Raw genomic sequence first — 17,616 nt, forward strand, 5'->3', positions numbered from 1 at the left:
ATCGTACTCATTGTTACTCAGAAATAGGTCCCCCTATGTTTACTGGGGCTTACTTTTGGATTAAGTGTATGTAGGACTGCAGATTACTTTTATATTCGTTTTAGATTCAAATGATTTTTCGAAATTGCTTTCCTATTTCCTTCTGGATAGCATATGCTCTCCTACTGCATCAGTGCAGAAAACCCTGTGCAACAGCTCCAAAGGCCATCATTTGTACGCAGTACGCATTTTCTATAGGTAGTGACTGGACCAAGTTAAATCCAACATAAGTTAGGGATTCATCAAAGCACTGCTACTCCTGCGTTGTTGTTTTTCAGGTGTGGTCCCACAAATCCTCTAAATATTTAGCCCAAATCTACACTGTAGAGCCCGAGTATAATAATTATTCCAAAGATGTAAATTTAAAACCGCGTCAGTCAAATTCAAGTCTTTTCCTGGTTGAGCAGATCAACTTGAATCTTACCCTAAATCTTGAATGAACACTGCATTAATCATGGTACAGTAAATGCAACAATACATTTGGGATAGAGGAAAACAGTAAATGTTACAGGTTAACACTCACGGCAAAAGACTGAGGTCTCCATCTTAGCTAAAGCTAGTTGTGTTTAAGTAAAATTGAAATCAATGGGATTTAAATTAACCACTAACATGTAATTGAGGCTTAAGCATAAACTAAATTTAGTTAGCTCAATTAGGGTCTGATTATCTAAAAATCCTTATGCCTACACAGTGAGTCTACACTCCTTCTTCTAGATAGTTTCTTTTAAAATGCTCCCAACTTACAGTTAATTAAAGAAGAGAAGGCTGTCAAACCGAAACATTTCCTTGGTAGTGCCTCTTAAAGATGGTGTGAGCACTTTGGAAAAGTAGATGTTAAATATTGATCAGTGCTGCATGTATTTCACATGAGTCCTTCCAGCATGTACAAACAGGTTGCTGTCACTCTACCAGCTATTTATTTTGACTTCAATGTTGATTTATCCCGCTCTCCATAAATCCAAAGGTAAATAAGACTTGTATTTAATTTTATTTTTCACAACAGAGGAGGCAGAGAGAAAGACAGAAGGAAATAGTTTTAATTCTACCTTCTTTGTTCAAAATGTAAGCCTGCTAGTCAATAGTTACATTCCTTCTCACCAGTATACAGTAGTACCTCGGGTTACATACGCTTCAGTTTACAGATTCCACTAACCCAGAAATAGTACCTCGGGTTAAGAACTTTGCTTCAGGATGAGAACAGAAATCGTGCAGCGGCAGTGCAGCAGCAGCAGGAGGCCCCATTAGCTAAAGTGGTGCTTCAGGTTAAGAACAGTTTCAGGTTAAGAACGGACCTCTGGAACGAATTAAGTACATAACCATAGGTACTACTGTAAAACTTGCCCAGTGGTCTTACTGCCATGTTCCCCTTTCTAAGCTTAAATTTCAGACAATAGGCATAAATTCCTGAGAGTTTAAGGTAGTGCCAGTGGGGAACCAATAGTAATGGGGTAAGGACATTGATGACATTATTCACATTTAGTGTTTAAAGCCCTAAACAACTTTGGCCCCAAACTTCCTGTAGGCCCACCTGGTTGTTAAGATCTCAGAGGGGCCCGTCTTGGTAGCCCCTTCTGCCTTATTAGATGTATGGGGTGGTGGCAATGTGGGAGAGGGCATTCTCTGTGGCAATCCCTAAGTTGTGGAATTTCTTCCTCGTGAGGTGCATCTGGCATCTACACAATGCAGTTTTTGAATAATGCTGAAGACACACCTCTTTACCCTGGCCTTTGACACCTGAGGCAGCTTAGGTCCAAGTCATCTGAAAGATCATATTCTCCAATGCGAATTTGCTTGGGTTTTGAGATCTTTAAGGAAAGCTCTTCTCTCAGTCCCACCATCCTCATAGGCACACTTGGTGTGGACACCAGAGAAGGCCTTCTCGGTGGCTGCTCCCAGACTCTGAAACTCCCTCCCTACAGAGAAGCTAGACTGACTAGCTTTTGTTGCACTATAGTACCACTGCGAACATGACAATAACGCAATAACACTGCGGAAGCATCACAGAACAATGAACAAAGTGGAATGATGTGTGGATGATCCCACTACTAATGCACAATTATTGTGTCAATGAGATGCTGCAGAATATATCTGCGAAAACAAACATGCCCACCAGTCTGAAGAGACCCTTTAAAGGGTTGTGATATGCAGTTCACCATCCAAACAGTAATTAGGGAACTAAAAAGCACCTCGATCCTTTAGTATGGTTCAGCTCATCAAAATCTAAAAATCTGTCCCATATTTCTCTTTCTTTTATCAGCTACTGGCTTTGTACAGCAGGCCCCATATTTTAAAATCAAGCTAATTCCCCAGATACATTTCCATGTAAAATCTGAAATTCCTAATTTGGTTCCCTATCTTGCGTGGTGAACTAAATTATTTTCACGAGCCCTTCAGGGCATATTGTCAGCACTGACTTACTGCAGTTATGCACCATATTCCAACCATTAACATCACTTCCAAATATAGTGTATTGACAAGGTACCTGGTACAGTGTAAATCCTAGGGACATTTGATCCAGATCGTTAAAACCGAGTGAAGGAAGCAAAGAACAGATCAGGTTACTAATTCAAACAAGCAATGAATTATTCATTCCATTATTAATTCGACAGGCCTCCAGCTATTTTTTCCCTCTCAGATAGGCTGCATTGAGTATACTTCTGCTGTTTTCTGGCACTGGGTCCATTTGTCTCTTCATAGCTGTGTCAAAGGATGCAGCAGATGCTTCTCCAACACCTTGTGACAATAACTTTCTTGTGCGCAGCGAATGGGATAAACGCCAAGAAAGGTAAGGTAAGGCATTTGGGGGGCTGTGTTCTGGGCCCATTTGCAAAATCGTGCTTCTTTTTTAAATGGACTGCCATTGCTTTGCTTCCCATGATCATGTAGGGTGCTAACTCTAGAACATTAGTTGTCATGGTGCACTTGCAATGTGCTGTGTACTGATGGTGCTTCTTTTACAAATCTTTCCGTAATCTGCTCCCTGTATACACTGCACATTTTTTTTAAGCTAGCACTTCCTTGTATCCATACCTCAATCAGATGCATACATGGATCTCTTGTACGTAGGATGCCCATAACTCATGTAATGGAGGCAGCGGGTCCAAGTGGGCAAAGGAAGTGTGGGTTCAAGCTTCCTCCACTGGAATTAACATAGAACTGTATACATCTCTGAACTCTTGCATCCACAAGTATTTTCTGGATCAGGTTGACAGGGTGGAAGCTTCAAGTCACCCAATAGTCCTACTGAGAAGAATGGGTCTGCTGCAGCAGTGTATGTGCTTTGAGAACAACAACAAGAGGGCAAAGATTTGCTGATTTCAATAGAGCTGTTTTTGTGTGCTTAGAACCATGTTTATAGCGATGTGCTAGAACAGTATTTTTCATTCTTTTCAATTATCACTGTAGGCATATAAACAGGTTTAGGGTAACTAGCAGGCCGAGTTGAGTAGGGTTAAAGTTCTTAGTGAGAAGCTGAAATTGTGTGAAGAAAGACAGTGTGACTAATACTTTCCAATGGATTCTATTTCTAAATTCTATGGACCTGCAGCTGCATTTGAGAAGAAGATACTCAGTTTTGAAGTAGACCTTCCTCCTCCTTACCACTTAATTTCAGATTTTATAACAATGCTATTGTCAATTTAGGTACGCTTCCCCCAATCTTGACCAAAGTTTTTGTTTTCTTCCATTCAACTCCATAGCTCTCTGCAGCTATGATCTTCACCACACGCCCAGATTCCCTCCAAAATGAGCTGGGCAACAGAACCTTGCTAGATATGCTGCATATTCCAGTGAAAGATAATATGAAATTATTCATTCTCTTAGATTTATGCAGGAATGAGATGCTTTCCACTGTGTTTAACCGTGGTCTAAACCACAGAGCCTCTTGGGTTGGCGGTTCGAATCCCCGCAATAGGGGGAGCTCCCGTTGTTCAGTCTCAACTCCTGCCAACCTAGCAGTTCAAAAGCACATCAAAGTACAAGTAGATAAATAGGTACCGCTCCAGCAGGAAGGTAAACAGAGTTTCTGTGCGCTGTGTGCCGGAAGCTCCTTAGTCATGCTGGCCACATGACCTGGAAGCTGTCTGCAGACAAACACCAGCTCCCTCAGCCTATAGAGCAAGATGAGTGCCACAACCGCAGAGTTGTCCATGACTGGACCTAACGGTCAGGGGTACCTTTACCTTTAAACTTTATGTAGTAAAGGAATGTATATGATGCTGGCTTATACTATCTATCTATCTACTAGCTGTAGATCTTGCCCTGTGGTCTATTATAGTGTCTGATAACAATGCATTACACACTGATTGTAAAAGGTTAGGAAGGACAGAGGATTTCTTTGCCTGTGGCAGTTATTTAGATTTTATTTGAGTTTGCCTAGTCTCAGAAATTCTTGAGCGGATTACAGTTCATGTAAAGCATGTAAAATAACCAACTAATATTAGCAAAATGGGCAATAATACTACATTGTAGTGTGTTGAGTCACTATCTGGACACACATCAAACTGTTCACAAGATTGGTTCAATATGTCTTAATTGACTTCAACAAGCAAAGATGGTCAAATGAATGCTCCTTGGGTAAGCAGGAGAAAGGCATTAGGGAGAACGGCATTGTGCAGAAGAAGAAAAGACAAAGCCACATTCAGAAATACATTTTGGAGTTTTGGGGTGGGGACTTACACCGCTATATATTTCTTCAAGTTGTTGCTTATAAGCTACAGTGTTGCTTAAGTAAGCTACAGTGGCTGCTTAGTCAAAGTTGACCTTCAAATATTTATGTTTTCTCTAGGCATCAAATGTGGTGGTGTCCTCTCAGCGCCACATGGCAACGTCTCAAGCCCGAATTTCCCTGGACTCTACCCGTACGATACAGATTGCATGTGGCTCATAGTGGTAACAGAAGGATCCTCTGTTCTGCTCACCTTTCATCACTTTGACCTGGAATACCATGACAACTGTGAATTTGACTACCTCATGATTTACAACGGGATCTCGGAAGACCAAGGCAACCTCCTAGGAAAATTCTGTGGCACCAGTTTTCCTCCACCATTTACCTCATCTTGGAACATCATGACTGTAATATTCCACTCGGATAACCATGTGGCCAGCCAGGGATTCTCTGCAGTTTACCAAAAAGGTTAGAATGGGATTCAGTTGCAGCTTCTCTACAAAAGAGAGAATTGTTTATTTATTCGAACTATTTCTATGACGTCTTTCGGGGGGGGGGGGCGGCCGCCGAGACCACATAACACCGGTCTTGAAAGACCTACATTGGCTCCCAGTACATTTCCGAGCACAATTCAAAGTGTTGGTGCTGACCTTTAAAGCCCTAAACGGCCTCGGCCCAGTATACCTGAAGGAGCGTCTCCACCCCCATCGTTCTGCCCGGACGCTGAGGTCCAGCGCCGAGGGCCTTCTGGCGGTTCCCTCGTTGCAAGAAGCAAAGCTACAGGGAACCAGGCAGAGGGCCTTCTCGGTAGTGGCGCCCGCCCTGTGGAACGCCCTCCCATCAGATGTCAAAGCGATAAATAACTACCTGACATTTAGAAGACATCTTAAGCCAGCCCTGTTCAGGGAAGTTTTTAATCTGTGATATTTTACTGTATTTTTGGTTTCTATGGAAGCCGCCCAGAGTGGCTGGGGAGGCCCAGTCAGATGGGCAGGGTACAAATAAATTAATTATTATTATTATTATTATTATTATTATTATTATTATTATTATTATTATTACAACCTTCACAAAGTGATATACAAAAAATACATCAACATTACATTAAAACATATTTACAGAAAAGAAATGTCAGTCAACATTAGGCCAGACCATGTGTATTTCATGCTGTGTTGTACATCAGGGGACACAGCACCACCTTACAGATTCAGAGCCTCTTAGGAGGAATAAGCCTTTACAAGAGTGGAGCTCTAGGGAAAATTCAGCAGCAAGTACAATGTCTAAGCCGGCCAATAGAACTGAAGCTACTCATTAAGGCACAAGGCAAATCTGTGATTATAAAGACAGGCGGGGGTCAATACCACTTTAGGCAATCAAAACAAACAACGTGAGAGCTAGTGAAGGAAAAGAACAGGTAAAACAGAGGAGAAAAGAGGAGTCAAAAGTGAAGTAGCAAGCAAACAACGATTGGGAAGTGTAATAGGCCTATAAAGAACAAACACAGTGTGCCTTACTGTACAAACAGAGTCAGCAAGCATGAAGAGCCAGATATAGAGGAGAAAACATGCCTCGTCGTGTAGAGTGGTGAGAGAGTGAAGCAAGGCAAGAAACTGGCTAATATACTGAGAGGGTACTTGAGCTCAGAGAGCAAAAATAAAAGTGCACAGGCTGTAGGGGGAAGGTGGTGGCTGCCAGGGACACAAGTTCTTTTCTGGGACCTACCCCAGAGAACTTCTGAGGTCTGTAGATGCTCAGGTCTCAAAGTTTCATTCTGGTGCAGAAGAAAAGAGGTGTGCAGCATCAGTTCCTGTGACTGGCAGGCATTACAAAGTCTCTGTGTTGACCTGGCCTGCCTGGTATACATATTTAGGAGCCTAGATTTCTACCTTGGTGTAGTCAATGGAGCAGTGCATCGACCTGGCTGTATCTCCAGTTTCTCCAGCTCAGGCAACTGTCCTTGCAGACCTTGAAAGTGCACCTTGCATGTCTGGACTTGGTGTGACTGAGTTGGTCTATATGAGAGTGAGTGACTAGATCAACGTCATTCAGCTTCATGGCTGAGTGGGGAACTTAGTGTGGTTCTCTGCAGACAGAACCCAATATATTACACTGCAGTGGTATACCACACTTCCCCAATCAGTTACGTACTACCAGGTGCAGGTGAGGCGTAACTGAAGAAGGGCAGTTTAAAATTTAGTTTAAATTTTGCTTATCAATTATCTTTAGATACAGATTTCCAGAGCATTTAGAAATCCTTGCTTAGACTTCCTTTAAAAGCTCTTACATTTCCCTTTTCATATTAAACTGTAATCAAGCTACAGGATGGGTCTATAAAAGTGGCATCATGGAGCACCTGAGATTTATTATGCTTACTCCTGGTGATTTCAAGAAAATAATGTGCAGAGATTGCAAGTAGAAATGCATTTTCTTCTCAAGGGTTTTTCCTGAACAGCCACGGAAGGATTCAGGAGTAGTAACATTGGATTCTTTCCGTCTCAGGGGCCTGCACTGGCAGGAAAGGGTTTGCAAACTTAATTCTGCTCTCTCTTTACAGTTTTATTGCTTCTTGGCGTAATTGGAAGCAGAAATTGACCTCACAATGGGAACCTAGGCTGTGATTTGCAGACCAGTTCCAACTTAGAAAACCCTGTTGGTTTCAGTAAGGCTACCCCAGAGTAAGCAGTTCCAAAACAGCAACCTATGTCAGCAAGCACAAAGTGCCTGTGGCTTTTGTTAAGAGTGTTTTGTTTTGTAAAATGACGGTGAATGACCACCATTCAAAGCAATGTTTCTCAAACTTCATGGAGTCACGAGGCCTCCTCCTTTATATGTGTGAGATCTTCTAGGCCTCCCACAACCTGGAAACTCATTTGATCTGAGAAATCCAAGGGACCACCCACACTTACATCTTGTCCCCATGCATTTTAGGTACAAGTCTGCACGTCAAAGTGCTGTAACCAAGTGCTTGTTATTTTGCCCCAGTGCTTTCCACACGAAATCCTGCTCTTTAACGCCGAGTCAGAAGAAGCAGCAGTTTGAGACCTGTGCCTAGAAACATGGCGGAAAAGGAAGCCCGTACACCCCGTGCATGCTGATTCTTTTTCATCTCATTCTTCTCATTCATTTCATTTCCTTCTTCAATACCTACATACCCACATATGCATTGGATCTAGTCTTCTCTACTAGCTCCAGACTGTCACTTTTGGAGGCTAAAGGGCAGATTCAGGTTGGACAATTACAGTTGATTGGGGGGAGTCTTGCATAACAAACCCGCTTCCCCTAAAGATCAGATTTTTTTTCCTGTAAGGAAAGTGAGGGGAAATGCACTGGGAAGTGTAGGTTGACACTTGCGTTGATACAATGTCATCTAACCCTTCTGCAATGAAATCAGAATGAATGCTCATTAAATAAACTTGTCTAATCTCCCTGCAAACAAATCAACAAATCAACAGTGAAGATACAATGAAGGTAGTCTGGGAGCACTCACTGTGTCTCCTCTCACCTCATCACTTTCTCATTTGAAATGGCAGGGCCTATAACCTTACTTCTCTCTTTGGAACCACTATCTGTCCTCATTTTCTATACTTTTCCAGTTTTCACGTGCCATGTTTTGGTCCTTTTTATTGCTTGGAGAGATGGAGATATGTATGACATAATTTATGTCCCTTTTCTGGGCAGGGGCGTAGGATGGGGGCGCGGGTGTCATCCCTGAGGGGGTGACAAAATGGCACACCACGGGGGTGGCACTTACCGCGGGGCCTGGCCTGCAGTGCACCTGAACCACTTGTCTCTCCTGAGAGTGGCACAGTGGCTCAGGCCCCGCATTGCCTGAAACAGCCGCTGTTTCTGGGTCTGCATACACACCATATACGGTATTTAAAACGCACTTAAAGCACATGGCTTTTCCCAAGGAATCCTGGGAACTTTCATTGGTTAAGAGTGCTGGGAATTTTACCTCTGTGAGAGGTAAACTACACTTCCTAAGATGCTTTCAGGAAAGTCATGTGATGTAAAAGCAACTTGAATTGTAACCTCTCTCTCATGTTAATATGTTATGCTTTCTTGCTTCCAGATGTTTGTGGGGGGGTGCTCACCGGCCTCTCAGGATCAATAACAAGCCCTGATTACCCCGAGAATTACCCCAACAATGCCGAATGCCATTGGGTCATCCAGGCAACTTCAAATTCTGTCATCAAACTGATTTTTGTGGACTTCCAGATGGAAAACAGTGAGCAGTGCAATTTTGATTATGTGGCCATCTTTGATGGGCCAACTATGGGGGATACACTCCTTGGTCACTTTTGTGGGCATGTGAAGCCTCCGGACATCTCTTCTGCACAGGAACTGCTGGTTGTGTTCAAATCAGACTTTAACATTGCAGGCAGAGGCTTCAAAGCATATTTCTTTTCAGGTATGGTATGCAAGACAATTTTACCTTTACCTTATGCCAATATCAAGTGAGCAGAGGCATGGCAATTTTTGTGGAGTCTCTGTTAGCACAGGAAGTCATCCTGGGGTCCTTCCAGACATGGAAATTTTAGCAGCACCTAAATATTGCTGGTTCTACTTTAAGCTGGAAGTGGAATGCCAACTCGGCTTCTAAACCTCTGGAATCCAAATAACATTGTGTGAGCAAGAGGGAAGCCTCCCTTAATTCGGCCCCAAATGTTTCAGGACATGATTATCATTGGGATTCTGGTATGGGCAAAAGGGCTAAATGCTTCTTCTTCCCTCACTCCAGCACCACTACAATGCAAAGAGGGGAAGAACAAAATATGGATGCAGTATAGTGACAATGCTCTTCAGAAAGGGAAAGGTTAAAGTGGCAGAGTTGATTTCTAGAGAGGAAAGACAGACCATAGAGAAGGAAATGGCTAGAGAAACGCAAGGAGGCCATAACTGGCTCCAAAACTGACTGAACAGCTGTGTGATAGGCCATTTGCACCATGGGAGATTCTGCAGCTATCCCACTGTTTGTTTGTTTTATAGTCAATTTCTGAGCTCTGGAAGCAAAATGGTAGCTGAACAGGGAAAATATGGGAAGAGTCTGCTTTGGTCCTGACTTTTATGCAGATGCATCTTAAGAGGAGAATGAACAAGTGCAGCTTTTCTCAGAAAATGCTTGGTGTGGAAGCAGCCTAGGGAAAAATGGGATATATCTACTCATTCCTCCAAAAACCTTAGCTTTTGTATAAATTGAGAGATGGATCCTGACCTCAGTAAAGCAAACAAACTAGCATTGCTTAAAAACTGAAGTTAGTATTTCAGCCTTTGCAAATCTTAAACCTTTTATGATATGTTCCTAATCAATAGGGTCCACCCTATGCTAAGTTTTGGCAATATTGCATCAGTTTCTAATGTTCATTTTGAAGATATGTTTGCTTGTTGAGTATTTCTTCTGAATGCAATCCCACATCATGAAATCTGAGATTTACCACATCCTGGAGAACCTTGGTGTTTGACCAGCCTCCAGGATGTGGCAAATCTGAGATCTCACCACACTGATGCATATTCAGAAGAAATGTTAACCACAGAAAATGATTAGTAAAAATCACATTGTGGCAACTTCACCACATTCAAAAGGAGCGTGAGAATTAAGGCATAGAACTAATCTACACATTTAAAAAAGGGCACAACCTGCAGGAGCTATAAAACGTCCAGGAGAGGGTTGCATGTTTTCTGCCCTCACATTAAACACAAACATACAAAACTTTATTCCTAAGGGCAGCTAGCCTGTCAGGGAGAAAAGGTATGCCTTGGTGTCCTCCCAGATGCACTACCTTTCTGTGTACAGGGGTTTCCCCATCTTTATCTGTATTATGAAGTTTTTTAGCCCCAGGACAGCTTTACAATGTGCATTTTCCCAGAAGAGCTTGCCAGCTCTACATCAGACTTGGGGATTTTGCTATAGGGCTTGGACAAAGGTCTCCCATTGGACACGTGGGCTAGGGAATATGCTGTTAGGTTATTCTATGTCAGTAGGTATATATCAAACTCACTAATGCATACATTTATATGGACACCTTATCCTGGTGGTCGCATGCATTTCTGTGTTCAGCTGCTGGGTGACCTTGGGCCAGTCACACTTCTTTGAAGTCTCTCAGCCCCACTCACCTCACAGAGTGTTTGTTGTGGGGGAGGAAGGGAAAGGAGAATGTTAGCCGCTTTGAGACTCCTTAAAGGGAGTGAAAGGCGGGATATCAAATCCAAACTCTTCTTCTTCTTCTTCTACTTGTTTGTAGGACTGCATTGCAAAACTTGGAGAAGTGTGAATTTTGGAGGATGGCTACAGTTCGGTTCTTGTATTGTTTAAATGTGAACTGAATCCAATTTCTCCCCATCCCTAATCTATACATACACATCAGCATATGCAGATTTTATGCAAACCTCTTCTTTAGATGATGCATTTCCTCTTTAGGGTGATGAGCAAGTGGCTACCCTACAGCCAAGGGACGGGGGGGAGGTTAAGAAGTTGAAATTGCATTTCCCATTGGGTTGGGGAGAGGGATGTGGGAGAGAGAGAAGTGTTTAGGAATGTCTTACACAGCACTACAAGAAATTAAAGTTCATTCTTTGGGCTGTCTGAATTGTATCACACTCTCTTTGTTCTGTAACCAGGTGCATGTCAGGAGGTGTACACAGCCGTCAAAGGAAATTTCTCCAGTCCTCAGTATCCCAACTATTACCCCAATAATATCAAATGTCACTGGGCCATCCAGCTGCCCCCAGGATATCGAATCAAAGTCTTCTTCCTGGACTTGGATCTGGAGGGGCGGAACAGCCTGACAGATGGCTGTGATTATGACCATCTGGCTGCGTTTGATGGAGGCACCGAGAAGGCGTCTCTGCTGGGGAAGTGGTGTGGGAGAGAAATGCTGTCTCCTATTATATCCAGTAGAAACAAGCTGCTATTGGTCCTTCACACAGACAGGAACACAGCCAACCGAGGTTTCTCTGTTGCATACATCGGAGGTATGGCCCACCATCTGATCTCTTTCACCCAGCTTTTCTGTTGTGTGGAATATTTGTGTGTGGGGGGGGGGGATGTTTATGAACAAGAGAATCCAGAACAAGCCTGAAGATAATAATCATGAGCCTGACACACAAATGATAAGTTTTCAGAAAGTACTTGCATTTATGTGTTGGGAGAAAATACCAAAATTATTAATGCAGTGGCATACAAATTATATAAAATTTTGCGGGAAAGCTATGCAATCAGTGGTTTTCTGTTTTGCGTGCAGTTCCCCAAACTGTGTCATTATTAAATGCACATGGTCAGGAAGTATTTGGTAGTTCATACTTCGTTTCAGGAGAAATATGGGTAATTTTTCAACCCTTGCTTTGCTATTTCTTTACTCTAATATTTACTTATCACAGGTTGTATTTCTGTGATGAGCTTTGCAAGAGGCCAGCTGCATAACAGCTAAAATTGGAAGTCTTGTTTAAGTCATCTAGAGTGAAGTCATCCAAGATGGATTTTCTGCAGTATACTTGCTCTGTCTTGTGTCATATTGGTTTATATTGTGTAGGCTGAAATCTGGTAGGCTGGTATTAGTCAACACCTGGTCCAATCCTTGGCAGAATGGGTTGGACATTTTATTTTGAATATTCTCAGTTGTTTGGTTCTGTTCATTTTAGTGCTGCAAAGTGCACACTTCTTCACTTCTTCACTACAGTCAAATAAACAAAATGAGAGAAGCTTTAGAAGAATTGAGGTACTAGATCAGACCAGAGCTACCTTGACTCTTGGTACCAGCTAAGATATACAGGATAAAGAGGTCAGCTGCAAGGACAAAGATAAACACCTGTATGTATGTATGCATGTACGTTTATTAGACCAACACTTCACCTTCTCAAATGACTTCGGGTGCTTCCAGACATGGACAATGTAGTAAGGGCCAACCCAATACATTTTGCCTCTGTAAGCAAAATGGCTAACAATGCCCCTGCCCCCATGACACATCCCTCCGCAAATCCAGGTCCCAATCCTGCCCGCTCCCTGCTCTGGGTGTCATGCCTGTGCTGCTGCCAGCCCCGTCACTGCAACTGTACCCTCACCTGCGACTACGCCCATGCTGCTGCCACAACACAACAGTGCAGTACAAGCTGCAAAAATAATTGGGGATGCATAGATGGATGTGTACAGTGCTGAAAGGGAGGGCGCAGGATCTCAGACAAGAACTCCCAACAGTCATGATCAGGGGCTTCACATCCTGTGTCACCAGTAGCATAAACCCACTACACTGGGTTTTGATGTGCCATCTAGACAGTAATACCAGCCTGTTCAGCACCCAGTCAGCTGACCCCCCAACAACCAATCCCAGGACGCCATGTCCTATAAAGGTTTTGCCTCAGAGCTTGCTTGTCTTTGGCAGTCTGAATGGCTTCCCTCAGAAGTGAGCTTAAGCTCCTGCTCCCTTTCTCTGATTTTTCTCTTGGATATTGGGTTTGACTAAATGTATGCTTCTGCTTTGGACCTTGACTTCTGCCTGTTTTGGACAGGACACCTGCTTCTGGCTCACATGGGCTGACAACAAGCTCCATTGGGTCCCAGAATCTTATTGCCTGGAGCCTAACTTTTGCTGAAGTCATACATAATAAGCATCACTCCACACACACACACACACACACACACACACCCTAAAGCTGGGCAGCAAACAGTCTTGCTATTGACTAATAGTGTCTCAGGGATGTGTGAGGGATGATTTCTATCTTATTTCTGCATGGGACATTCCTTCCTGCATAGTACCAAAGACCAGCCTTGTATGTGTTTGCTGAACTGCACAGCAGGAACTGGTTTCTTTGTCCCAGGTCAGAGCCAGTGGTGTCAGTCTCCTGTGGTGGATATTAGGAAATGAACAGCAGTTAAGAGCTGCGCCTTCTGTTTCACATTGCTGTTGTTAAGCTGGAAGTAGGGTTTTAAATTACCAACCTAATGTATTTGAGGATTTCTCAGTGAGCTTTGAAAAAATGAACCCAGGAGTGAAAAGGCGTGATGAACCTTCCCAAACACTAAACTGTATGCTGCCCAGAGTCACATCTACGATCACTGTGGTGGTGTCGATTATTATCTAGTTTCAAATCTGTGCTTTAGCTCATACTATTATTTTCTGCACAAAGATAATATTATTTTCTGTATGAAATACTGTGTACCAATAAAGCAAATGTTTCAGTTCGCTTAAAATTTTGAGCCTGTGGCCTTTACCACTGGTTATTTCTTATTCCCTGATTCACTTGGTAAAGTGCAACTTCATACTCAGGTTAGATCACTAACAAACATTAGCCGGGTGGCTCTTTGAGGCTCTGCTTTCTGTTAAGCACTGTCAGGGGCGAACGAAGGGGGGGGGGCGGGCCGCCCCAGGTGCCATTGCGGACAAAATTATCAAGAACAATTACTGCCCTACCCTCCAAGAGGTGGTTTGGGACCTGGCGCTGGAAGCCTGCAGCCAAATATCTGGTCAGGCAATGCATATATGCCCATATAGGACTTCAGAATACAGGACATAAACTTCCCTTTAGACAGCACTGTATCAGGTCCACTGACATATCTGGCTAAGACAGTGTGATTCATCTGTGGGAATGCTGCCAGCTATTTGTTATTAACCTCCAGTGATTTCAGGGAAGGTTCTTCCTTTCTTTTGTTTCCCCTCTCGCAGTTGTCCTCATGAATGTCAGCTGCACACGGACAGAGTTTCAGATCCAGATTCCCACACAGTCACTGGCTCAGTTGGAGAGGAATAAGATATATTTAGGAATCCCGTCCTGCCCTGCACAAGTGGTCGGCTTGAATTTTAGGATACATGCAAGGTTTGAAACCTGTGGTACAGAACCGCAGGTAAGTGATTGGTGGTTTTTTGGTTTTTTAAAAGGTAAAGGTACCCCTGCCTGTACGGGCCAGTCTTGGCAGACTCTAGGGTTGTGCGCTCATCTCACTCTAGAGGCCGGGAGCCAGCACTGTCTGCAGACACTTCCGGGTCGCGTGGCCAGCGTAACGAAGCTGCTCCGGCGAACCGGCACCAGAGCAGCACACGGAAACGCATTTACCTTCCCGCTATAAAGCGGTACCTATTTATCTACTTGCACTTAAGAGTGCTTTCAAACTGATAGGTGGGCAGGAGCTGGGACTGAACGACGGGAGCTCACCTTACCGCGGGGATTCGAACCACCGACCATGCGATCGGCAAGTCCTAGGCACTGAGGTTTTACCCACAGTGCCACCCACTTTTAAAAGTTAGGCTTGTATAAATTAAGGCCATGTCCAAGTAAAATATGTTCGCTGCCTGGGCCTTGTATTCTGCATCAGCAGGAGGCACAATTATTATCATTTGTTGCCCCTGGACGAATCCTCAGAGCATCTGCTCCTGGATTTGTTCCCATGGCCGAATGACAGTGTTACCTCGGGTTACATAAGCTTCAGGTTACATACGCTTCAGGTTACAGACTCCGCTAACCCAGAAATAGTACCTTGGGTTAAGAACTTTGCTTCAGGATGAGAACAGAAATCGCGCGGTGGCGCCGCAGTGGGCCCCATTAGCTAAAGTGATGCTTCATGTTAAGAACAGTTTCAGGTTAAGAATGGACCTCCGGAACAAATGAAGTACGTAACCAGAGGTACCACTGTAGTGAAGTTTTCCTGTGTGGATTACTTGCTGCCTCTTACTACTGGCTGCTTCCTTTGCTTGTTCAGCATAAATAACAGGGAACTCCAAGGCCAACACACCGTTGTGTTATTGAATGGATAAGAGGAGAAGAAGAATTACTACTGGAGGAGTGAAGATGAGGCAATGCAGATGCAGTTATTATTTATCTTGTACATTTTATATGCCAGCTTTCTTCCCCCATGGAACTCAAGGAAGTGTACATGGGGGTTCCCATGGGAGTCTCCCATCCTGGGTCTCTCACCCCACCTTCTCTCTGTTTCTGTCTCTCTCGCACACACATACTCTCACATTTCTCCACACCACCTCTGAGATGTTATACACAAACACACAGGGGAAATGTTACATCTATGGGTGCGTATTTGAAGGAATGAAAAGAACTATTTGGGGTAAAGCACATTCTAACGTTTGGTATTGGTTCTCCCCTTTCCCCCTTTTTTATCCTCACTACAGCCCTGTGAGGTAGGTCAGGCTGAGAAGCATCTGTCTAAGATAAAATTATCCTCCATTATACTCTGAAGTAAGCGGCCTGTGAAGTGATGCCTGGATAAAAGTTTGTGGTGTAAATGTGGTGTTTTGTTCGAACTGTACCTCATGTGGCATCCAAGCATAGGCAGAAAGCTCATCATGACTCAGTTTTTGTTCTAAGAAGGTTTTCCAACACTCTGGCTGATTAGCCTGGTCTAATGATTTTTTGGAGGAAGGCTTCATGATAATCAGAATTCATACCGACCACTGTGAATGGGGAACACAGATCTGGGGTTTTTTTTACTAAGCAAAATCCTTCCAGATGTTCAGCATGTGTTAAATTATCCTCAGGTTGCACAAAGAAAAACTTAAAGCTAAACCAGAGTAACATTAAAGGTGGAGTTTCACACATTTATAGGGCACATTTCCTTTAAAAATGCAAATAGCAGCCTCTGCTAGGGGGTGTTAAATATCAGGATCAAAGCAAGGAGAATTTAACTCCTTCCACACTTCTGCAGACCTTAGAAAAATATCTCATTTTAAGCATTGGGATGCAAGGAAAAGGTTAAAACACCACAGCACCAATAACACCTTCAATTACCACTGCTGCTTTGGGGTGGTTGTTGTGTGTGTGTTTTTTTAACTACTGAAAAACTGCTCCTAAGTCCCACATTTTGTTTTAATATAATTTAGTATAATTTTTATCGATTTATCATAAATGTATGTACAAACTGACGCATAATCATACAAACCATAACAGAACCATAAGCTGAGTATATTCTGTATTAAAAAAACACATTACAGAGGTGCAGTTACATATAGCCAAGATTTTAAGATGAGTCTGTATAGTGGCGCTGTGGTCTAAACCACAGAGCCTAGGGCTTGCCGATCAGAAGGTCGGCAGTTCGAATTCCCGCAATGGGGTGAGCTCCCGTTACTCTGTCCCAGCTCCTGCCAACCCAGCAGTTCAAAAGCACGTCAAAGTGCAAATAGATAAATAAGTACCGCTCCGGTGGGAAGGTGAATGGCGTTTCCATGTGCTGCTCTGGTTTCACCAGAGGTGGCTTAGTCATGCTGGCCACATGACCCAGAAGCTGTCTGCAGACAAACACCGGCTCCCTCGGCCTATAGAGCGAGATGAGCACCACAACCCCAGAGTCGTCCACATCTGGACCTAATGGTCAGGGGTCCCTTTACCTTATATAGTCCAACCACGAGGAGTCATGGGAGGAGTACTTATATGACTCTCCATATATATATAATTTAAAAAATGGAGACAGATCCACTTCAGAACTGTCTGATTTGGCTTCACCCCAAACAACATGTCTAAGTCTGACCAGATATTCAGATAAAGCTGTGTTCCATACATTAGGAAAACATACCTCTCTCATAGGAATATTAGATGATTTCCAGTATAGGGCTATCTGGCTACTGATAGTAACACAAGCACTATATTTTTATAAGTTATAGGTGATTGACATGAATCCCACATTTTTGAAAGTAACCATTGCTTTGGGGTGCAGTTATTGTCTGATTCCTGGGAAATTTCATTTTAGGTCCCTGTCATCTGTGAAGCTGTTGATGTGCAGGTGGCAAGGCTCACGTTAAAGACCCTAGATGAAATAACTTGTCTATGGCCACCCAGTGAGCAGAGAAAGAAAGAGAAAATGAGGGGTGCTCATTCCTCGGTCAATGGCTTGGCAGTCAAAGGTGCTGAGCATCCAAACGACATTGAAATGAGGCTATGCACTGCTGGGGAATACTAGATAACTTGTAAATTATTCA

At 43.3% G+C, this 17,616-nt stretch overlaps 1 protein-coding gene across 3 annotated transcripts in view; it reads left to right on the top strand.

The window, feature by feature from the left end:
• CDCP2 (CUB domain containing protein 2) overlaps window positions 1–17,616 on the top strand; it is a 34,876-nt gene that overhangs the window by 11,308 nt on the left and 5,952 nt on the right. Inside the window, exons 1-5 of one of the 3 annotated variants that reach the window (XM_082225669.1) lie at window positions 2,023–2,824; window positions 4,826–5,173; window positions 8,778–9,116; window positions 11,324–11,677; window positions 14,362–14,540. In XM_082225669.1, coding sequence (XP_082081795.1) covers window positions 2,749–2,824; window positions 4,826–5,173; window positions 8,778–9,116; window positions 11,324–11,677; window positions 14,362–14,540 — 1,296 coding nt within the window. In that variant the 5' untranslated portion in view covers window positions 2,023–2,748. Of the gene's footprint in view, window positions 1–2,022; window positions 2,830–4,825; window positions 5,174–8,777; window positions 9,117–11,323; window positions 11,678–14,361; window positions 14,541–17,616 lie in introns of those variants that run through there. The other 2 variants (XM_082225671.1, XM_082225670.1) reach the window with 2 other exon arrangements.

This window comes from Podarcis vaucheri, assembly GCF_965113315.1.
Source record: "Podarcis vaucheri genome assembly, chromosome: 6".
NCBI classification, from domain to species: Eukaryota; Metazoa; Chordata; class Lepidosauria; order Squamata; family Lacertidae; genus Podarcis; species Podarcis vaucheri.